Source organism: Sorex araneus, chromosome 6 (assembly GCF_027595985.1).
Source record: "Sorex araneus isolate mSorAra2 chromosome 6, mSorAra2.pri, whole genome shotgun sequence".
In the NCBI taxonomy this organism is placed as follows: Eukaryota; Metazoa; Chordata; class Mammalia; order Eulipotyphla; family Soricidae; genus Sorex; species Sorex araneus.
Window position 1 is genome coordinate 90,120,963 of NC_073307.1, and position 24,048 is coordinate 90,145,010.

The 24,048-nt window shown below is 45.2% G+C and overlaps 1 protein-coding gene and 1 pseudogene across 2 annotated transcripts in view; one reads left to right on the top strand and one right to left on the bottom strand.

Annotated features, from left to right (window-relative positions):
* The first annotated feature begins 1,038 nt into the window (after window positions 1-1,038).
* RIMKLB (ribosomal modification protein rimK like family member B) overlaps window positions 1,039-24,048 on the top strand; it is a 37,570-nt gene continuing 14,560 nt past the window's right edge. The window contains exons 1-3 of one of the 2 annotated variants that reach the window (XM_055143012.1): window positions 1,039-1,370; window positions 11,977-12,191; window positions 23,581-23,811. In XM_055143012.1, coding sequence (XP_054998987.1) covers window positions 12,017-12,191; window positions 23,581-23,811 — 406 coding nt within the window. In that variant the 5' untranslated portion in view covers window positions 1,039-1,370; window positions 11,977-12,016. The remainder of the gene's footprint in view (window positions 1,371-11,976; window positions 12,192-23,580; window positions 23,812-24,048) is intronic. The other variant, XR_008630746.1, reaches the window with a different exon arrangement.
* LOC129406308 (small nucleolar RNA SNORA70) lies at window positions 17,313-17,442 on the bottom strand (annotated as a pseudogene).

Consider the following 24,048-nt stretch of genomic DNA (forward strand, 5'->3'; position numbering starts at 1 on the left):
CGGGTGGGACCCCCGGCATCCCACAGGGTACCCCGAGCACTGCCAGGAGTGGTTCCTGCGTGCAGAGGCAGGAGGAAACCCTGAGCACCGCCAGGTGTGACTCCCCGCCAACCTTCTCAGCCCCCATCCCCCCAAAGACAGTGGGCAGCGGAGGTCACGGCCACGGCCAGCCTCGCAGGAGAAAGCGTCTGTCGGCGCCCCAAAACGCTGGGGGGCCCAGCGCGTGGCCCCAGGTGGCAGCGGACCCCCTACCTCGCCCCCCAGTCCCCCACCCAAGGCCGCCCCCCGCGCCCAGCCCGGGTCTCCACCCGCGAATTGGGGGGCGTGCGGGGAGGGCCCCTCCGGGACCCCGACCACCCGGTGCCTTTGTCTTTCGGGGGCGGCGCGCACAGGGGCGCCTCCACCGAGACTTTCCTGACCTTTGTCCCTAGATCTCCCGGGGTGGGCCAGCGGGCAGGGCTGGGGCCCAGGGGGCCGGTGGTTGGGGGGGCGCCGCGGCGGGGGCGGGGCCGGGGGCGCAGGCCCAAGGGGTGGGGTCGGCGGGGACGTGCGGGGGGGGTGGTCGCGGCCCCGCGGCCCGGAGAGACGCCGAGAGTGGGGAGGCCGCACAACGGCGGGCCTTCACCCCTCCGTGCGGCCGTTTCGCGCCGCGGAGCCCCCGGGGGGACGGTTTGAGGGCGGGCGGGTGGGTGCGGCGCGTCCTCGCGCTCCCGGCGCCGTGCCCGCGCGCGCACGCACGCGCCCCCTGGCGTTTCCCCCCCCTCCCCCCCCCCCCCCCGCGCCGCCGCCGAGGGTCGGGGCGGCTCCCCGGGCAGGTGTCGCGCGGGCTCGCTCGGCGCAGCCCAGCCGCCGCCACCGCCGCCGCCCTCGGCCCGAACGGGCCGCCCCGCGGTCGGCGTCGCCGCTGCCGGGCGCGCGCCTGAGCACGCGGCGGCAGGGGCGCGCGCGGCGCCTCGGGCCTTCGGCGAGCGCGAGGCGGCGGCGGCGGCGCGCGCCGGGGGTCGCGCGCGCGGGGTCGCTCGCTCGCTCGCGCGCGCGCGCAGCAGCAGCAGCGAGCGGGGGAGCGCGGAGCGGCCGGGTGCGAGTGAGGGTGTGAGAGTGAGTGTGTGTGTGAGTGTGTGTGTGTGAGTGTGTGTGCGGGTGCGTGTGTGTGTGTGTGTGTGCGCGCGTGTGCGGGGGGGTGCGCGGGGGCCGCCCGCGCGGCCGAGCGGCTGAGGGCGGGCGAGAGCGCGGCGGGCGAGGGCGCCGGCCTGGCTGAGGAGCCGCAGCGGCGGCGGCGGAGAAAGGCGGCGGCCCCCGGCCCCCCGGCAGCCCGCGCGACCCCCGGACGCCCCGGCGACCCCCCGGGAAGGACGAGCCGCCCGAGCCAGGTGAGGGGGCCCCCCCTGGGGTCGCCGCCGAGGGGCAAACCGGGCCGCGGGGTGTGTGTGTGTGAGTGTGTGTGAGGGGGGGTCGCGGCCGACCCGGCGGGGGGTGGGTCGAGCGGCCGCCGCCCCCCAGCCCGGGGGGCGCCCCGCGGCCTGCCGAGGGGGTGTGACCGGCCGCCCGACGCATTCCTGAGGAGGCGGCGGAGGAGGCTGCGCCCCGCCGCGCCCCCGTTTGTCCTCCGGGTCGAGGCGCGGGTGACAGGCGTTTCCTTTGATCGTCCCGCAGCCTCGGCGGGGGCGGCCGGGGGCGGCCGGGGGGCAGCCGCGGCTCCGCCTCGTGTCATTTATTTATTTATTTTTAATTTTTTATGGGGGGGCGGCACCCCCGGCGGTGCCGGCCTCTCACTCAGGGGATCCCCCCCACCCCCCGAGCCCGGGCCTCGAACCCGCGCCGGCCGCGCCAGCCGCTGGCCCAGGCCGGCTCCTCTGTTCGATCCTTTTTTTGGAGGGGGTGGGGCGGGGGGGCGTTTTCTCTGTGAGCGAGGCGCCGCCCCCTCTGGGTAGGGTCGGCCCCTGCTGCGGGGGGTCTCCCCACCTGCTCCCACCCCACCCCGACCCCCACCCCCCAGCGCGGCGACGGACTCTGCGGCCACCCTGGTCCCGGGCTGTGCTCGGGTCGCCGCGTCGCGCCCCCCCCAGCCCCCGGTTCCTGTGGCGACGCCCGCGGCGGCGACGCGCGTGGACGGGCGGGCGAGCGAGCGGGGACGACCCCCGACCCCCGTCCCAGGCACGCCGCGGGGCCCCGCTCTGGGGGGGGCGGGAAAGCTGCGTGGAAAGTTCACCTAGCCTCGTTTATTCATTCATTTATCTATCTATTTATTCATTCATTTATCTATTTATTTATCTATTTATTTATTGGGGGGGGCGTTGATTTTTTTTTTTTGTGGGTTGGGGGGCCACACCCCGCGGTGCTCAGGGGCCGCCCCCGGCGGGTAAGGGGCTAGAGCCTTGAGCCTCGTGGTCATTGACTAGGGACTATTTATTTCCCTTTCGTGGGGGGCGCGGGGGGGCTATTTCTAGACTCGTGTGTGTGTGTGTGTGTGTGTGTGTGTGTGTGTGTCTGTCTGTCTGTCTGTCTGTCTGTCTGTCTGTCCCCTCTCTCCCCCGGCTGACGGGGCTCCCCAGTCGTTCCGTGCGGTCTCTGCCTCGCACACACGCGGTGCAGGTGGGAAGACCCGGAAGGCGTCCCCGTGCGTCGCACGCACGCGCCGCGCGCGACCCCGCGCTTTATTCTCGCACCTTGCGCGGGGGGTTGGGGGCGGCGTTGGGGCTCCCGGTTCTTCCCGGAAGCCACCTGCGTGGGGTCTGGGGCATCCCGTCCGTGCGTCCCGTCCGAGGCGCGGGCGCCCGCGTTGGTTGGCGATGGCCTTTTGTTTCTCCCGTCAGTGCTCCAGTGCCATTTTCTCCTCCCCGGCGTGGGTCTGGCTGTCGTTGGGCGGCCCGGCTATTGGCGGTGTGGCCTCTCTGCCTCTCCCCTTTTAGCGGCTGCGTTTCCTGCACCCCCTCGCCCCCCAGCCAGATGCTGGATGGGGTCTGTTTACCCGGGAGGGAGGGGCAGTCTGATTCTGTTTTCTTTCTTTCTTTTTTTTTTGGGTGGCTGGAGCAAATCAACGAACAACGGGACGACAGTGACAGTGCAGGTGTGGGCCACACCCGGCAGTGCTCAGGGCTCACCCCTAGCCCTGCACTGGGGGTGTCGTCGCTGCACCCGCGGCGGTGCCCGAGGGGTTGGATGGGGCGCCCAGTTCCCAGCCTGGGTCAGCGGTGCGGAAGGCGAGCGTGCTCTCTCCCTGACCCCGAAGAAGCATTTTTTAAAGGTGGAACTGACATGTGCAGTTGTTTCCAGAGCTTTTGAATGCAGGAGATTAGATGCAGATGTTGGGGAAATAATCTTTCATTTCTGTGGAGGGGGAAATTAAAATAATATCTTCCCCCAAAATACCTGCGTGTAATGTATTTTCGGTCCCCGTGTCGCTATAAGGTTTTCAGAAAAGAAGTAAACTTTCTGGTTTTCTGTGGAACTAATGCAATAGTGTTAGGGATATTTTCAATGTTTTCCTTTCCAGTTTATTTTTTCCTTTCAACATTGGTTGGAGGACAAAAGCCGCAGAGCTAGCCAGCTCCTGCTCCCTTAGAGCCTGGTCTGCATGAAACCCATCTGCTTATATCTTTTATCCTTTAAATGTATTAACAAAACTGATTATTTCAAGATCAATTGCATAATAGTGATAGAAAGTAGCTTTAGACTTGGGTGTTCTTCTTTTTTCTTTTTTTTAAAGGAGAGAGACTGGAAAAACTTACTAATGTGTTAATTATCTACATTTAGATCTATTTGTAACACATTTGCCCGGTCCTTAATGTTGAAATAGCTATGTGTCTTTAGGATTCAGTGGAGCAAATATCTTTTAAATAATACTTAATTCTTCTTCCTTTCCTTTGAGGTATTGTGTTGGCCAGTGAGTATTCACAGCAGAGAATAAAATGGGTATGGTGTGTGTGGCGGGGAAATTGGGTCACACCCAGCGGTACTCAGGCACTCAGGTACTCCCTAGTTGTGCTCTGGTAACTCCTGGTGGTGCGTGGAAAACCCAAGCCTCCACTATGCTCTCCTACCCTTTCAGCTACTTTTCTCAGCCCATGAATTAATTCTTCAGAAAGTTTACAGTCTGGGGCTGCAGAGATGGTGCAGCTGGTAGGGTGTTTTGCATATGGCAGATCTGGGTTTGATCCTTGACACCCCGTGTGGTCCCCCAACCCTCCAGGAATGATCCCTGAGCTCAGAGCTGGAAGTAAACCCTGAGCACCCCTGGGCATGTCTCATTCAACTCCTTAGAATTTCTTGAGGGGTTGTCCATGCATATTCTGCAGATTGAACCTGGGTCTCCCAGTGTAAAGCATGCACACTAATCCTTTGAACCATCTGCTCAGTCCACAATCTATTTCTTTCCTATTTTTCTTTCTTTCCGGTGGTGCCCACAGGCCCACAGGTGGTGGTAGGGCTCACCCTGGGAACGGTTGCGTACTAGGAAAGCACCTTAACCGCTATGATTTCTCTTTGGACTACCTCTTTTATTTTTTATCTTAATTTAATTTAATTATTATTTTTGGCTTTTTGGGTCACCTAGCAATGCTCATGAACTACTCCTGGCTCTGTACTCAGGAATTCATTCTGGTGGTGCTTGGGATCATATGGATTCCAGGGATCGAACCCAGGTTGACCACATGCAAGGCAAACCCCTATCCACTTGTGTTATGGCCCCTGGACTTTCTCTTTTCAAAACAAAAGCAAAGCAAACAAAACAGCTAGGGAATTTGTCTTGCATGCATTCAACCAATGTTCGATCCCTGGCACCACGAGCTCTGGTCCCCCAAACTCTGTCAGGACTCACTTACTGAGTTCAGACCAGGAGTAATCTCTGACCATCACAAGTGTGGCCCTCCTGCCCCTCCCCAAGCTGCCCCCCGCAAAGATCCAGATCTCTTTTTTGTTCTGTTGTGCCATATTCGGTGGCATTTCAGACATTTTCCCAGAAAGCTACATCTTAAAAATTCATGGATGTTTACCCAAATAGTAACCTTGGAATACTTCACTCAGGTTCTCATTAGCATTTTAACTTGCCAGTAGCCACATCTATAAAGCCTTTAATGAGTACATCAGTGATTTACCAACTCCTTTTCAAAATATGATCAGAAATGAAATTTGGAAGGCCCAGTGTTTAACATATTAAACTATGAATCTACTGTGTATTGATAGCCTTTTCTAGAAATACTTTGATAAGACTTTTAGATCTTCATTAAAATCTTTTAAAATCTTACTTGAATTTTAAGAAAACTGTTTAGTTTGTTGGAATATATTTAACTTTTATATTCATTTTTATTAAAAACACCATGATTTACAAAGTTGTTCATTATATAATCATTCCAGGCATTTAGTATTCCAACACCACAAGTGTGACCTTCCCTCTACTTATATCCCCATTTTCACTCCCATTCCCAACCTGCCCCCTTAAGCACATAACAAATTTATTTTATATTACTTGTTGCAACAAACCTTAAGAAATGGCAAATAGAATGATCAGAAAATAAGAGTCAATTTGTAATTGGTATATGATTTTTTTTTTCTTTTTGGGTCACACCCGGTGATGCACAGGAGTCACTCCTGGCTCCGCACTCAGGAATTACCCCTGGCGATGCATAGGGGACCATATGGGATGCTGGGAATCAAACCCGGGTCAACTGCATGCAAGGCAAACACCCTCCCCGCTGTGCTATCACTCCAGCCCCTGGTATATGATTTTTAACCTATGTCAATAAGGAAAAGAAGACCCTTTCATACAATATAATAAAAGGCTTATTCTTATTTAATAATGGGGGTTTATTTAAAGTAATAGTTTTCTGACTTTTATTTGAAATGTGTGTAGAAATTGGCATGCTAATTTGCTCAAGACATTTTATCTTTTCCAGTTTTCTTATTGTTCAAAGGCAATTTTCTTATTGTTCAAAGCCAAAGAGTGTGATGGGTGGAGGGCAGGCAAAGCTTTACAGGCCTTGCATGCAGGCAGCCTGGCATGGTCCCCTGAGCACAGTTCTGGCATAACTCCAAGCACTGCCCATGAGTGAAAACTAAATGGTTCAAAATTATAAAAAAAACATAGATTAAAAAAAGATGCACAGCATAAATTCTGTCATCTTGACCATCTTTTAGTACACAGATGAGTGGCATTAACTGCTTTCATATTACATATGACATATCACATATGACAGCCATGCGTCTGTCACCATATCTATCTTTAGAGCTCATGTACAACTGAAAATCTTTACCCAAAGAAAACAGTAATTCTTCTTGCAGTCTTGCAGTCTCTTACTTCCTGGCAGCCACCATTCCACCATTCCACTGTGAATTCGCTGCTTTTGATATTGGAACATAATGTGCTGAAGGTAACTCAGGTGTAGTATTGTATGTATTAGATTTCAAAATCCTTTTTGAGGCATTGTGTGCAAATGCTGTATTTTGTTCTTACCTTTTTTTCCAATTACTAATATCATTATGAACATAGTACATAGTGCATACTACTGTACAATACTACTTTGAGTGGAATTGTTGAATCATGTGATGCTTCTGGGTTTTTTTTTTTTTTTTTTTTTTTTTTTGGTTTTTGGGTCACACCTGGCGATGCACAGGGGTTACTCCTGGCTCTGCACTCAGGAATTACTCCTGGCGGTGCTCAGGGGACCATATGGGATGCTGGGATTTGAACCCGGGTCGGCCGCGTGCAAGGCAAACGCCCTACCCGCTGTGCTATCACTCCAGCCCCCTGGGTTTTTTTTTTTTACATTTTTTTTTTGAGGTACCACTGTACTGTTTCAGCAGCAGGTGAGCCATTTTGCCTTCTCACTGACTTGTTTGTAAGTGGACTGGTTTCTCTGCCCAACTTTTTTGCTTGTTTTGTTTGGGCCAAACCTGACTTTCAGGAACTGCTTCTACGTTAGTGCTTGGAGGTCAAACCTAGGCCTCCTGCATGTAAAACATAGTCTTCACCCATTGACCTATCTCTCTGACTCTCTACCACAATTTTTTTGTGGGGGGGACCTGGAGGTTCTCAGGGTCCCACCTCCTGCTTCTGTGCTCAGGGATCACTCCTGGGAGGCTTGGGGAACTATTTACAATGCCAAAGATTGAACCCGTGTCAGCTGTCACCCTACCAAATGTACTATTAACCTCGACCTACTTTTGTTTTATTGATAGCCATCCTAGTAGGTGTACGTTCATGTTTCATTTGAGGGCCACACTCAATGGTAACTCAAGGGTCACTTCTGGCAGGGCTTGAAGGACTCTGTGTGATGTTGGGGATTAAACCCAGGTTGACTACCTGCAAGGCAAGCACCCTACCTGTTGTACTATTGTGCTATTATTCCATGCCCCTATTTTAATATTATAACATTAGCTTTACGAGGGTTTGGGACTGTTTTGTTTACTATGGTATCTTTAGGTAGAGTGCATAGTATTGAATTTATTACTTATATCACATACAGAGAATGTGACTTAAATTTGACTTGGGGGCAGCTTGCTCTTTTGGAGGTGAAGAAGATAAAATTATTTCCCGTGGATGTAGCAAAAATAAATGTAAAGGCAAAATGATCCAGGACTGGACACATAGTACAGCATGTAGGGAGTTTGCCTTACACACAGCCGACCCAGCCATCTCTGATGTGGTACCCCAAGCACCACCAGGAATAAACCCTGACCATTGCTAGGTGTGGCCCCCAAATTAAAAAGGTAAAATGTTAGGGGCCGGAGCGATAGCACAGCGGGGAGGGCGTTTGCCTTGCACGCGGCCGACCCGGGTTCGATCCCCGGCATCCCATATGGTCCCCCAAGCACCGCCAGGAGTAATTCCTGAGTGCAAAGCCAGGAGTAACCCCTGAGCATCGCTGGGTGTGACCCAAAAAGCAAAAAAAAAAAAAAAAAAAAAAAAAAGGTAAAATGTTACAAATGTAAAGTTATCTTATTTAAAAAGAAAAATAGAGAGATAGTACAGCAGGTAGAGTGTTTGCCTTTAAGTGACTGCTCCAGATTGATCCCCAGTACCTCATATGGGTCTCCTTTGCTCCGTCTGGAGTGATTTCTGAGCACAGAGCCAGGAGTAAACCCCAGCACTCCCTGACATTTCTACCTGCTGAGTTAGGCACATTTTGATGGCCAGGATACAAATGCCTTTAGCCTTTGAGCAAAGAATGGGTTTATACAGGGTTGTTTTTTTTTTTGTCTTTGGGACACACGTGATTTTTCAGGACTTGTCACTCTGCTTGGCAAATGCCCCACCCACTGCATTGCTCCATCTTCATATGTTAAGACAAGTCTCTGACATATTGCAAAGAACCCCTAAGTAATCTGAACATGAACACAAAAGAGGTGGGGTCAGATAGTACAGAGGATAAGGTGCTTGAACACAGGAATAAACCCTGAGTATCACTGGGTATGGCCAAAAACAAAAAAATCAAAAAGAAGTAACTGGCAACTGAAGATGGGGGGTATTTCCCAATTACCAATATGTAAGGTCTTCTCACACATAGCCATGTTTGTAGGATATCAACTGCTATTTTCATAATCCAGACAGTTGTTAGAGCTATAGCTGTTCTCTGTATTTGAAGTAGTGCGAAGGAAGAGCACCCCATTTAAGTCTACTTTGTGGGAAGTGCAGCCAAAATTTAGCTTTAGCATGAAATCTAGTTGTAAGAAAGCCCATATACACTCATTTCGTTACATGATATTATGTTCAGGGAAATATCAGATATCACGTTAATGAATAAAATGGAAAATGGTTATTGAGAGGCTGGTGACCGTCTTTGCCATGGAGCATGTGGAATTTAAGGCACACTGGATTCTATCATTTTGTGTGAATTTTGACTACCTAACCTCTGCCAGAACAACTTTACCAGCCAAGTGAAAAACAGAGAGATGGTTGTGGGAAGATGAGAAGATACAAAGAAACTGCTTCACATAGTTTTGGGTTGTATGTCATTCAAAATGTGGATTTATTTTCTTAATTCAGATTCTCTATGATGGTATCTTAGGTACAGTAGAAAGAGTGTAGAGAAACCAGAAACCTGAAATCCTAGTCCTGGTTCTATCATTGTGATATTTTATGCAAAATCCTCTTAAAAATGGGTTATCAGGGCTGGAGTAATAGTATAGCAGGTGGTACACTTGCCTTGCACAAGGCCTATTGTAGTTCAGTCTCCTGGCACCCCATACTTACCCCTGAGCCTTCCAGGAGCAAGCCGTGAGCACCACTGGGTCTGGTCACAAAACAAAACAAAAAGGCTAGTATTACGGCAGGGGAGCCTTACACAGTCTCTTGGGGTTCAGTCCCCAACACCACTATGGTACCCTGGACACATCACCAGAAAGGATTCCTGAGCACTGCTGGGCATGGCTCTCTGCCATCCTCACCCCCAATTGGATGGTATGTCTTCTGCGTATAATAATATACAGATTGAATTAGAAAACATCTGGAAAATGATTTGTGAACTATCAGTAGAGATAGTTTTAATCCCACCTGTTGTTTTACCTCTTTCCTGCTAGTGTTTCTTGTATGAGAAAGGGAATTTAATAGGCACTTGCATGTCTATTCCTAATTGTTGACTTTTCCTCAACTTTGCCTGTACTGTTTTTGTTTTGTGTGTGTGTGTGTGTGTGTGTGTGTGTGTGTGTGTGTGTGTGTGTTGGGCTACACCTATAGTGCTAAAAACTCACTCCTGATTCTGCACTCACGCATCACTTCTGATGGCACTCAGAGAGCCGTCTGGGGTGTCATGGATTGATCCTGGGTCAGCTGTATACAGGGCAAGAAACCTACTTGCTGTACTTTCTTCTCCATCCCTTACATATTTTCTGGCATTGCTGAAGTCAAAGTTTAATACTAGCCTTAATACTACAACTTTCATAGTTTTCTAGTATACCTCTATGTTAATATTACAAAGAAAATGACATTTTTAAATATCTGCAACAGGGATTGCTCTGAGTTATGTTCAGGGCTTAACTCTGCACAGGGATAGTAAACCCCTAGTTTACTATCACTTTTCCAGCCCAAGTAATTGTTACAGGTGACCTCATAGCTAAAGTGTGCAACTGTATGGTAACTCTCTTTACCTTTTTCAAGGGCGCATTCTTTAGTATTGTTTACTGATGTTTATACCTGCCTATAGGAAGGAATGAGGAAACTGGGTTAAGATACTTGTTGATTGTCTTTCTGTGCCTTCCACAAATGATTTACAAAGGAAATACACTTGCTACCTCAGAGTTGGTTTTTCCTTTCATCCTTTTTGTTAATCCTTTTCTCCATATACAAGTTTTTCTCTTGTAGACAACATGAAATGCCTTTCAGCAGTAAGATTAAGATTAATTTCAGTAGTAAGATTAATTTCAGTGAAGAAATAGGTCCTTAAACTTTCCAAGATTGAGTAATAACTATAAAGGGAAAATGTTGAAACCTCCCCCCACCCCATTTGTTTCAAGGACTTTAGTTTGAGAAATACTTGAAAGTTGGTTTATTCTTTGAACACAACTTTTTTTTGATTCTTTGGTTTTGGGGCCACACTTGTTGAGGTCGGGGCTTACTCCTGGCTCTGCAACTCAGGAATTCTGAAGTGCTCTGGGGCTATATGAGATGCTGGGGATTGAAACTGGATCAGCCACATGAAAGGTTAGTGCCCTACCAGCTGTACTATCGCTCTGGCTTGTCAGGGTGTTTTATAGTAACTATTATTTTTGTTTTGGGGCCATATTCAGTGGTGCTCAGGGTTTATTCCTAGTTCTGCTCCCAGGAATCACTCCTGGTGGACTGGGATGCCAGAATTTTACCTGTTAGCCATGTGCAAGGCAAGTGCCCTAGGACTCGTTGTACTATCACTCTGGCCTCCTACCTTCTTTTCAAAGGCGTGGGATGCCTATGGGGACATATTCTGTGTTCCTTTTGTGTAAATGATTTATGTAGCTTCTAGGGCTTGAGGAGGCATGTTATGGGTCACAGATGTGATAATAGAACTTCAGGTACTATGAGGAAGTCAGCATTGGTTATCCATTTGGCAGGTTGTTTGGTCTCAGCTATTGTGTTCTAACCTGAGAGCTCCTCCTTCCAAGTAACTTTCCACTGTATCAAGCTTCTCTTTCCCACCTCCCTGCTCTCCAGTCACTGATGCCTTTGAGGTAGTGAGTGAGGGAGGTAAGTAGTGACACAGCCATGTGGACACCATCACTGTACCCAGCGGTGTTCGGGGAACTCAAATGGAATTAACTAAATGCAAGGCAAAGACCTTAATCCCTGTACTATTTCTCACAGGGGTGTGTGTGTGTGTGTGTGTGTGTGTGTGTGTGTGTGTGTGTGTGTGTGATTCTTCTGGTTTTTTTAAAAATGTTTTTCAAGAATAAGAATGTGCTGTTCCCTGGCTAAAATTTAGTGAAAGAGTTTGGCATTTATTTTGGTTGTTTGTGTTTTCATATTGTAAGATTATTTTGCTTAATTATCTGAAAATTTGTTTTTATGATCGTCTGCTAATACAGCATTTGTCTGCATACCTGAGAATAACATACATGACTCACATAACAGTTGTGTATAGCAAAAGAAGGAAAGAAAATTGAAAACGATAGATCTATGTGTATACACAATTGGAATTTGTAGTGATGGGAGAGATAGAAATACCATTGATTTCTGTCTCATCTATTTCATATTAAGAGCTTTGTGTTTGAGAGGGGATATTTGTCAAAGTAGTATATCCATAGACAAAATATACAAAGCATTACAAGTGTCTGCTAAATAAGCTGTTGTAGGGGCAGTGATAGATTTCCTGACAGAAGAAAATGAATGATGTCAGTATTTATACTTGTAATGGTATTAAGTTCTTATTTAATTCAAATGAAATGGAAAAGGCATTATTCAGCTTTTTCCCATCTATACAGTTAGACTTTTTTTTAAATATAAGCCAGAAATAAAGTAGATGTCTTGACTTACTTTGCACGTCTATTTTCTCTTCTTTCTTGCATTTACAGGAGGATATAATCCAAGGAAAGGAAGAACCAGCAGATCAAGATGTGTAGCTCTGTGGCTGCCAAGCTGTGGTTTTTGACAGACAGACGAATCAGAGAAGATTATCCCCAAAAAGAGATCTTACGTGCATTAAAGGCCAAATGTTGTGAGGAAGAACTGGACTTTAGAGCTGTGGTGATAGATGAACTGGTTTTGACAATCGAGCAGGGAAACCTGGGTAAGCCTATACTAAGTGAACATTTTTTTTTTTCACTTATGTGGTATGGAGATTATCCAGGATTGGCCAGGAGTGATCCCTGAGCACTAAACTAGGAGTAAGACCTCAGCACAGTTGGGTGTGGTGCCCCATGCTCCCCAAGCCAATAAGTAAAATCTTGTATATTTTCTGGAAGAAATAGAAGCACTAGTGTTATTTAATATTCTTTAGGAAATATTTGGAAAAGATATTAACCAATGGTAATACTAACAAATTTTTAATAAAATTACACATACAAACAATATAAAATACTATTTTTTATACTGGCAGTATGCAGGGCTTACTCCTGGAGTTGGTAGTAGGGTAGCATATGACTTGACTGAGATCAAATCTGATTTGCCGCATGCAAGGTAAGCTTCTTGTCTGCTATAGCTCTTCGTCCCCAATTATAGCAATATTGGTTATTTTTGTTGTGAAACACTAAGGTGGCATTTAACATTTAATTTTTTTTTGGGGGGCGGGGTATACCTCATGCTGCTCAGGGGTTGCTCCTGGCTCTGCACTCAGGAATTACTTCCGGCGTTGCTTGGGGGACTCTATGGGATGCACAGGATTGAACTTGGGTGGGATCCAGGCCCTGGAACCTTTTTTTTAACATCAGTGTATGTAAATACAGCTGTTGAAATTCGCAGTCAGAAACTTAATACTTTATTGGAGAAGACATGAAAGTCAGTGTGATATTAGATTATAAAATACCATTTTCATAGGCTTCTGGCTTGTGTTTCTTTTACTTTACTGTTTTTTTTTGGGGGGTACACCTGTCAGTACTCAGGGCTTACTCTAGGCTCTGCACTAGGCAAGGTTTAGGGAACTATACACAGGACCAGGGATTGAGCCCAGGTCAGCCACATGCAAGGCAAGATCTCTACTGGCTGTACTATCTTTCTAGCCCATGGTATTTATATGCTTTAAAGGCTGAAAAACCAAAGGTTGCATTTCTAAGAGTCCTCTTCTAGAGCCAGGATTATTTGTGTGACCTATATTCTGCCAAATAAATTAGTTTTAGCAGGTGGAAATAGGTAGCTCTTTGCTTTGCTATGTTTTTGTTTTTTCAGGCACTATTTGGCAGGTGCTTGGAATTGACTCCAGGCTCTGTGCTCAGGGATCATGCCTGGTGGGCTCAGAGGACCCTATGGGGTGCTGGGGATTGAACCTTGGCAACTTTGGGTTTTGTTTGTTGGTAGTGGGTTTTTGTTTTGTTTTGTTTTGTTTTGTTTTGAGGGTGGGGAGTGGTGCTCATGGGACCATATGATGTCGTATGAACCCTGGCCTGCGGCATTCAAGACAAGCACCTGAAATTTTGTTATATTTCTCCCCTATAGCTTATTTCTTTTATAAGGTGAACAGTTTCATTGTTAGGAATCCTTTGTTATTTCACTTATTTGGAGGACTTCTAAGTTTTGGTAACTATGAAAAAGATTATTATAAACATCCTGATGTAGGTTTTGTAAGACCCTTTTTTGTCTATTTGGTTTTGGTTTTTGGGCCACTCTTGGCAGTGCTGAAGAGACGGTATGAGGTGCAGGTAATTGAACTCAGGTCAACCGCCTGCCTGACTTGCCAAATTCTTTTTTTTTTTTTTTAAGCTGTTTGGGTCACACCCGGCGATGCACAGGGGTTCCTCCTGGCTCTGCACTCAGGAATTACTCCTGGCGGTGCTCAGGGGACCATATGGGATGCTGGGAATCAAACCCGGGTCAGCCGCATGCAAGGCAAATGCTTTACCTGCTGTGCTATTGCTCCAGCCCCAGACTTGCCAAATTCTTAAGTAGCTATACCATTTTTCATTTCTACCAGCAGTGAATGAGAGTTCTTTTTATATACATTCTTACCAGAATTTGGTGGTGTCAGCATTTTAAATTTTGGCTTGTAATAGTATTTCATTACTGTTTCAATTTGCAATGCCCAAATAATATAATGCTGAGCATCTTTTCATATGCTTATTTAGTTTATCTCATTTTGTGCAGTTTCTGTTTAGGTCTTTTGCCCATTTTTTAATTGGGATGTTTGTTTTCTTATTGTTTGAGTTCTTTGTATAATTTAGAAAACAGTCTTATATCAGATATTTTAATCATTCTTGTTTGGTCTTCTCATTCTCTTGACATTATTTGCAGAACAAAAATGTGGAATTTTAATGATGTCCACCTTGTCAATTACTACTTTCCTCCATACATATTCTATGTAAACCCTCTTGCTATTATTCTTTGTGTTTTGATTTATTTAATCTTGAGTCCCATAAGCATTTTCCTGTAAGGTCGGATTGGTTTTGGTATAATGAGCTTCTTATATTTTCTTTAGAGAGCTACAGGATATTTTTCTTGGTTTGAGGTATTTTAGATTTCAGCACTTAGAATAGATTTCATTTTTATTTGGACATACTTCCCAGTCATATCCACTATTTTCTTACCAGAACGCTCCACACTTTGTGTTTTTTTCATTTTTCCTTTCTGGTGCCACACCCGGCGATTCTCAGGGGTTTACTCTGCACCTGGGAATCACTCTTGGCAGGAACCACTTGGGGTCCCAGGTATCAAACCCAGGTTGGTCACATCAAGGCAAGCACCTCACCCACTGTACTGTCTCTCCAGCTCACATTTCCACTTTCCTGAAGGGAGCTGATAGGGCGTCTTCTTTTTCTCCTTCTCCTTCTCAGCCCCCTTCACCCCCGACTTTGCTCAAGGATCACTCCTGGTGATTTTTTTTTTTTTTTTTTGGCTTTTGGGTCACACCTGGCAGTGCACAGGGGTTACTCCTGGCTCTTCACTCAGGAATTACCCCTGGCGGTGCTCAGGGGACCATATGGGATGCTGGGATTAGAACCCAGGTCGGCCGCATGCAAGGCAAACGCCCTACCCGCTGTGCTATCGCTCCAGCCCCACTCCTGGTGATTTAAGGGAGCTTACAGGATACTGAAGATTGAGCCCAGGTCTTGCCGCATGCAAGGCAAGCATCCTACCTACCCCAGTGTTGCTGCTGCTGCTATCGCTGCTGCTTCCTCCTCCTCTTCTTTTTTTGGTTGGAGGATACAACCTATCTCTTGCTCTTTGTTTAGGGGTCACTCCTCTCAGGGCTTGGGAGTACTATATAGGGTGCCAGGGATCAAACCTGGGTGGGTCTCATGTAAGGCAAATGCTCTATCTGTTGTGTTAACTCTCAGGGCTCGCCTAGTGCAACTTCTTGTCTGCTGGGCTTCTATATAAAGGTATTTGGACCGTAAATCTTGAGGGAGGCATGAGGAAGTAGGTGATTGTGGTGCAGAGAATTGTTTAGGCCATACCCAGTTGTGTTCAAGGATTATTTCTGGCTCTGTGTGTAGGCGTGACTCTTGCAGTGCTCTTTGGACCGTATGTGGTACCGCAGATTAAACTGGGATTGGCCATGTGCAAAGCAGGCACGTCAGCCCTCTTCTATCTCTCCATCTTTCGGACCATTATCTAATGGTCTTTACTTAGTCCTGATTTAATTAGGGTCTGAAGCTTTCAGCCTCTCCTTTTTGTCTTTTATGGCAGACTTCTGAAATGTCAACCAGGTATTTCCATGGAATACAGTCTTTGTTTGACATGGTTAGGCTGGAATATGCCTGTTTGTGTGTGTTCTGTGTATGTGTTGGAGGGGGTGGTATACCCAGTGTAGTTGGGGATTATTCCTGGCCCTACACTCAGATCACCCCTGGTGGGACTCATCTGATGTGGTGCTGGGGATGAAGCCAGTCAACTGCAAACAAGGGGGGCGCCTTCCCTGCTGTACTGTTTCTCTGGTCCAATAGTTTTTTAGGGGGAGCAGCATCCAGCAATGCTCACAGCTTACTCCTGGCTCTGTTCCCCAGGATCACTCCTAGTGGGGCTGAGGGAACTGCAAATATTGGCCAATTGCAAAGCAAGTGCCCTAATCACTGTATTATTTCTCCTGCCCTTTGGCCCAGTATTTTTTGCTGGTTACTAAGCTAGCCCACAGACTTGCCATCTTGCCATCTGATGATATAAAGTTACACTAGAGTTAAAAATTATTAAAACATAAATCTGTTCTGTATTTATGTTGTCTGTGGTTGGTTTTTTGCTTCAGCAATTGTTTTTAGTGTCTGCCACCATAACCGTATGTATATTTGACAATATATGTGTGATTAATTTCTAGACTCTTCTATACCATTAGAGTATATATTTGTCTTTGGGACAACACTATGCAGTTTTAATTACTGTAGCCTTGTATTTAAGATTTTTTTTTTTCTTTTCGGGTCATACACAGCAATGTACAGGGGTTATTCCTGCTCTACACTCAGGAATTACCCCTGGCGGTGCTCAGGGGACCATATGGGATGCTGGGAATCGAACCCAGGTCGGCTGCATGCAAGGCAAATGCCCTACCCCCTGTGTATCGCTCCAGCCCTGTATTTAGGTTTTATTTTATTTTATTTTTTTTCTTTTTGGGTCACACCCAGCAATGCTCAGGGGTCACTCCTGGCTCTATACTCAGGAATTACCCCTGGCCATGCTCAGGGGACCATATGGGATGCTGGGAATCGAACCTGGGTCGGCCGTGTGCAAGGCAAACACCCTAGCCACTGTGCTATCACTTCAGCCCTGTATATAAGTTTTAAAATCAAGAAGTTTGACTTGTTCTTTTTCGCCTTGTTTTATTTTAAATCACATGAGATTAGGATTTTTTTCTATTAATGCAAAATACATTATTGGAATTCTGAAAAGGATTGCATTGATCAATAAATCACTTTTATTTGTTTTATGTATATATATACACACATATATATGATAGGAAGGATATATTGGGGTATTGCGGGGAGGAAGAATCCAGGACGGACAGCTCCTGAACTCTGAGGAGTGTTGAGGTACCCATCATTTATCCAGAGGCCCAGAGTTAGGGACGTATTTAACCCCACAGCTATTTCAGATGAGCCTCTTGTCAGCTACCATGTTATCCACATTAAACTTAATAAAGTCCTTTTTCCTGGTGATAATGGATCTCTGGTTGCCAGGGACTTGAACTGGAATCATTGTAGAGCCTCAACCACATGTTACCCACCTTGAAGCCTTAATATAGGCATAGTAAGAGGACAAATCCACCACACAGAACTGTCACCGGATCCCTTAGGGCAATTCTACCAGTAATAGGCTGCAAACACTACCAGGAGGCTGCTGTTGGCAGACATTGTACACTGAACCACTATTAACATTTTATCTGTCTATTTATGTGGGTACGGAAGAGCCTGGCAAGCTCCCTGTGACATATTCAATATGCCAAATACAGTAACAATAACAGTCCTCATTCCCCTGACCCTGAAAAGAGCCTCCAATCGTTGGGGGAAAAAAAGAGTAAGGAGAGGCTGTTAAAATCTCAGGGTTGGGATGAATGGAGACGTTATTGGCGCCTGCTCGAGTAAATTGATGAACAATGGGATGACAGTGATACAGTGATATATTTGGTTTGGGAGGTGGTCACATCATGCTGTGCCCAGGGCTTACTCCTTTCTCTGCACTGAGGGATCACTTCTGGTGGTCCTTGGGGGATCATAATAATGGTAGGGATTGAACTTGGGTTATTCGTGTGCAAGGCAAGGGCCCTACCCTCTGTACTTTGACCTAGTTTATTCTTTAATAAGTAATTTTATTGGGGGAGCGATAGCACAGCGGGTAGGGTGTTCGCCTTGCACGTGATTGACCTGGGTTCGATCCCCGGCATCCCATATGGTCCCCCAAGCACTGCCAGGAGTAACCCCTGAGCATCGCTGGGTGTGACCCAAAAAGCAAAAAAAGAAAAAAAAGTAATTTTGTTTAGTTATTTTTAAGCAGATTCCATCTTTAGTTCTCTCATCTCCTTAGGCTAATTCCTAAACATTCTTTTTTATTATGTTGTAAATGGAATTGTTTTTATAACTTGGTCTCTCTCTCTCTCTCTCTCTCTCTCTCACACACACACACACACATACACACACACACACACACACACACGATTTCAGTGTTTGTCAGGAGTCATGCACTTTACATGTATGTGATGTTCCTTTGGTGCATCAAAGACCACATGCTTTTTGTTGTATTTTGTTTATAAAGAGTGTGTGGTGGGGAAAGTTTCACTCATGGTGATAGTTCCCTGCCCAGGCCAAGTGATGGTTATGCTCCAATCATGCAGGGCCCGGATTAAAGCCTTATGCACAATATTATTTATTAGGGATTTTGGGGTATTTGTTGTTGTTGTTGTTCAAATTAACTAGAGGTATGTTAGTGGCTACACATTTTTATGGTTAGTCAATATAGAAATTAATCCCAGAGAACACTTACAGATATAGTAGACTATCTGAGAGTTGACTACTTGGCATACATAATGCAGAAAGCAATTAGGACTACCTCTTCTTATTCAGAATGAAAATTTAATAACCCATGGCATACTTTGTGAAACCAGTAATTAAGTAATTATCTTTACTGTCTTGGAACCATGGCCTTGTTGAGGATATAGCTTGGAAAGTCTAGGATAGCTTGTCACTCAAAGGTTCTATAAGTTAGGCCTCATTGCCTTGACCCACTCTAACTCTGTTCCTTACCTATAAAATAAAAGCTTTCTTCTTTATTTAAAGCATTAAAAAGATAGGTGCATTTATCATTCTGGCCAAGTGTTTCACATCTTTTCATTCTCCTAAAGTCAGGCATTGTTTGTTTTGGGAATTCACTGCTAGGTCTGTGTGGGATGTGTACTTTGCTCTCTTCACTCTGGAGAATGCAAAACCCTTTCATTTCCCAAATAAGCTTATTTTACTTTAAAAGAAATTAAATGAAAAGAGCATGAGAGTTTTTTTTTTTTTCTTTTTGGGTTACACCCGCACACCCAGCGATGCACAGGGGTTATTCCTGGCTCTGCACTCAGGAATTACTCCTGGCGGTGCGCAGGGGACCATATGGGATGCTGGGAATCGAACCTGGGTCGGCCGAGTTCAAGGCCAATGCCCTCCCCACTATGCTATCGCTCCAGCCCTGCATGAGAAATTTTGAAGGAGGAGACTAGACTAGCTTTCTGATGGCACTGAGAAATAGGATACAAGCAATGAAAAGGTTAAAATAAAATGTGTATATATTAAATACGTATATACATTTAAAACTTAGATATATACATGTGTGTATATATATGTAAGTTTTTAAATGATTTATTTTGCAGTACTGGGTATGAAAATCAGGAGTTTAGGGTTGGGGAGTTTGTTCTGTAGATAGGGCACTTTACTTGCATGCAGCCGACTTGGTCCAATCCATATAATCCTATAAGCCTGCCAGGAGAGATCGATTCCTGAGCTCAGAGCCAGGACTTAGCTCTGAGCACTGCTAGGTATGGCTCACAAACAAACAAAACTAAAACAAAACTTGGAGCTCATTTGAGACATGTGCTCTACCACTGACATATATTGGCTCCTTTGATGCTTATGAGAAAATCGCTTCTTTAATTGCCTCTTATATTCAGACCTTCTGCCTCAGATATTAAATATATTGGATACATTTGACTGGGACTTGTGGATAAAGAAACAGCTTCCCAAACCATTTCTAGTAGCAGTCCCTCTATTTACCAATAACACCCCATCCACCATTGTAAACTCAGTATTTGATAGCCACTAATAGGTATTAAGCACTAGATCCAGATAATTTGTTGAGTACTTTATGTGCTTTTTCCTCTGTCATCATCCTTGAAACCTCTTAAGTGGGGCTAGGCTTTTATTTCAAAGCTCAGCATATCTAAAGTAGGTGCTTAGCAGATGCTTTTTAATGAATAAAAGGATGAATAGGTAAATGGATGAGTCCTTACGGGCACTTTGTCTTTTTGTTTGTCAATTTCATGAAGTATTTGTCTAGTCTATTTTATTTTGCTACCCATAGAATGTACTCAAACATGCCTAGTTGTCAGCATGAATAAAATTTAAGGAAATGAATTGAGTATTTTTCCTAGGGGGAACATATTTCTTTATATTGATATATCTTACCCTCTTCTTATAACAATGGATATATAGTTATTTTTTACCTGATTCTGTTTTTTTTTTTTTGAAACAGTACTTAAAGTGGAAGCTAGCCAGTTATTACATTCAGTACATAACATGTCTTTATAATGGACTATGATTTGATTACTTGTTTGCTTTCTATTTTCTTTTTCTCCTTTCTCTTCTCTCCTTGGAGCACATGCTTGTCAGCTACAATGCAGCAGTGCTCAGTGATAACGAGATGCACTGCTATAGTAGACTTCCTTTTGTTTGTTTCTATAACACATGGATCTGGGAAATGAATTGGTTTCTTTTTATTCCCAAAAGAATATACTTTTGAGTGGAGGAAGGGGTGGGGCGTGGGAACCTACCTAACTAGACAAGACTTGGAAGCAGATTGTAGAGAAAAGATTGCTGAGGATGTTAAAAGGTTTATTTTGATAGGAAACAAAATATATCTTGTTAGAAGCAGTGAAGCAGATAGGAAAGGCTTTTAGAGAAATGGAGCTTACACAATTTGAAAAAGAGAGAGAAATGGAGCCTTAGATGTTCGGTAGTTAGTAGCAATAAGAGTTCTAATTTCGGGTTTTTGTTTTTGTTTTTTTTTTCTTTTTTCTTTTTGGGCCACACCCAGCGCGATGCTCAGGGGTCACTCCTGGCTCTGCACTCAGGAATTACCCCTGGCCGTGCTCAGGGGACCATATGGGATGCTGGGAATCGAACCCGGGTCGGCCTTGTGTAAGGCAAACGCCCTACCCGCTGTGCTATTGCTCCAGCCCCATAATTTCGTTTATTTTTTAGAAGGGGGTTAGGATATGTGATTTCTTTAGATTTTACAGATGGGAAGTACCACCTACTTTTGGATGGTGAATCACCTCTCATATATTGACTGTATCTTTTCTTGCTTTTCCAAACCATTAAACTCGAATCCTGAGATCTAATATACATGTTAGATTCATGATTTAGATTTGGTTGTGATTACCTTTAGGAAATTGTTTAGTCTTTCGGTCTTATTCTTTCCCCTCAAAGATGAATTAAAAATGTTGATTTTTGGGGGGCCAGAACGTATTTCTGACTCTGTGCTGTGGTCAGGACATATTTCTGGCTCAGTTTAGGGAACACTCCTGGTAGTGTTCAGGGGAGTATAAATGGGCAGGGACCAGACTGGGGTAAACCATGAACAAGGCAAGTGTCTTAACAATCTCTGTGCTATCTCTCCAAATTTTTACTAAAAATTTTATGTAAAAAAAAAGTAGAAAAGTTAAGTAAAAAAGTTGCACACGGCCAACCCAGATTCAATCGCTGGCACCTCGTAGGTTCCACTGAGCATTTCCAGAAATGATCCCTGAGTGCAGAACCAGGAGTAAGCCCTGAGCACCAGTGGGTATGGCACCAGAAGGGGACAACTTTTACCTTGGGCTTTGCCAATAATTTGATTTTAGTGTTACACAGATAAAATTTTTTGTTCTTTCCATGTTATTTGATGTTCTTTTCCAAAGAAGAGTGATTCATACTAGTGATAATTATTTCTAAGACAGTTACTTAGATATCTTTTTCTTTTAAAAATTTTTATTCCAGCGGGCTGGAGCAATAGTGCCAGGTGTGACCCAAAAACAAACAAACAAAAAAAAACCCATATTTTTATTCCAGGGGCTGGAGTAATAGCACAGCGGGTAGGGCGTTTGCCTTACACAAGGCCGACCCGGGTTCGATTCCCAGCCTCCCATATGGTCCCCTGAGCACCGCCAGGAGTGATTCCTGAGTGCAGAGCCAGGAGTAAGCCCTGTGCATCGCCAGGTGTGACCCAAAAGCAAAAAAAAAAAAAAAAAAAAAAAATTCCAGGCAATATATCTGCTTTTTTTTTTTTTTTTTTTTTCTTTTTGGGTCACACCCGGCAATGCACAGGGGTTACTCCTGGCTCATGCACTCAGGAATTACTCCCGTATATCTGCTTTTTTGAGTGTTTTTTTTTTTTTTTTTGTCACACCAAACAAGCAACGTTCAGCGGTCTGCTCTAGGGAATTACTCCTGAAGATGTTCAGGGACCTTATGGGCTGTTGGGATCAAACCCGGGTTGGCCATGTATAAAACAAAAACTCTACACACTGTTCCACTGCTCCAGCCCCTGCATTTTTTTTAAGCTATTAACTTCTTGGACTCATTTCCACATATAAATATATACTCATATTTTTTACACCTGCAGAAGAATCATGTACATATATGTCAAGTTTCAATTTATAGTTCAACTTTTTTTAACAGAATAATAACTAGTTCTACTTTGAATCCTGTGTTATCACAAAGTTTTGTTTTTAATTTTAATTTTTGAGCCATACCTGGCTGGGCTCTGGTTACTCCTCCCTTAATGCTCTGGGCTCTCTCCTGGCAGTACCGAAGGGATTGTGCCTTGCTGAGGCTCAAACCTTACCCACTAGCACGCAGAGCATGTGTACTAACCTCTGAGTTATTTCCCTTCCCCTCCACAAAATCTTTTATATCTAGATTCAAATTCAGCCTTTGTCCTAAACTAGCTTTTCTTTTTTTCCATATCCTTGTCTCACCATTTTCATTATTTTTACTCCTCATTGAATACTTTTTAAAATTATTATTTAAAAAATTGGCTTGTTAAAAAATTGCTTCTTAAGTTGTCTGTTGAAGCAATTTGCTGCTTTATTAGAAATGATGAAGAGCAGGGATGCACAATTTTCCGCACATATATAAGCACAATACATTCTCCGAGTTGCTTTTTTTAAACCTATGAACATAGATTTATGAAACTCTTTAATGGCAGTGTGGTATTTCATTATATCAACACATTAAAACTTATTTGGTTAATACAGAATTTTCTTTTTCTTTTTGTATTTTGTTTTTGGGCCATACCTGGCAGTGCCAATGGGTTGCTCCTGGCTCTGCCTTTGGGAATTATTCCTGGCAGTGTCCAGGGGACTGTATGGAATGCTGGGTAGGCTGTGTTCAAGTCAAGCTCCCTATCCATTGTACTATTGTTCTGGCTCTAATATAGAAATTGTATCATTAAATTTCCCCCTTTTAAAAAAAATTATAGAGGAATATAATTTAAGGAGGAATGGTCTCTCTATAACCATCAATTGTTGACAAAATTTTAGTTACCAGAGTTGAATACACCAAGCTTTATCATACTTTTGGGAGGGTGGGATGTCACAGTCGGCTATGCTGAGGGGTTACTCCTGGTGTTGTTCTCGGGAATTACTGCTGGTGGTACTCAGGGACTATATGGGATGTCGGGGATGGAACCTGGGTTTGCCGTGTTCAAGGCAAATGCCCTGCCTACTATGCTTTTGCTCCAGCCCCTATACCAAGCTTTAATACAAAAATCTCTTTTAAACATTTTGCTTTTATTCTTATCTATTTTAGGTCTACGGATCAATGGAGAACTAATTACTGCCTATCCCCAGGTGGTGGTAGTAAGAGTACCAACCCCTTGGGTGCAAAGTGACAGTGACATCACTGTGTTGCGCCACCTAGAAAAGATGGGATGCCGGTTGATGAATCGACCTCAAGCCATCCTGAATTGTGTTAACAAGTTTTGGACATTCCAAGAGTTGGCTGGCCATGGTGTTCCTCTGCCAGATACTTTCTCTTACGGTGAGTTCATCAGTTAGGAAAGAGCTGTTTGCTAGGAGCTGGGCTCCAGTGGCAGAGTTCATGCAAGACATGTGGAAGACCCTGGGTGCCATCCTGGCATCATATCTGTCAACCCCCACCCCTGCTCCCACTACCTACAGGAGTGGCTCCATAATGGTAAAAATGATGTGTAAGCTTAATTTTAGAGCAGATAGTTTTGAGCCCCGTCCTAAGCTACAGGGTTATTGTGAACCTTTC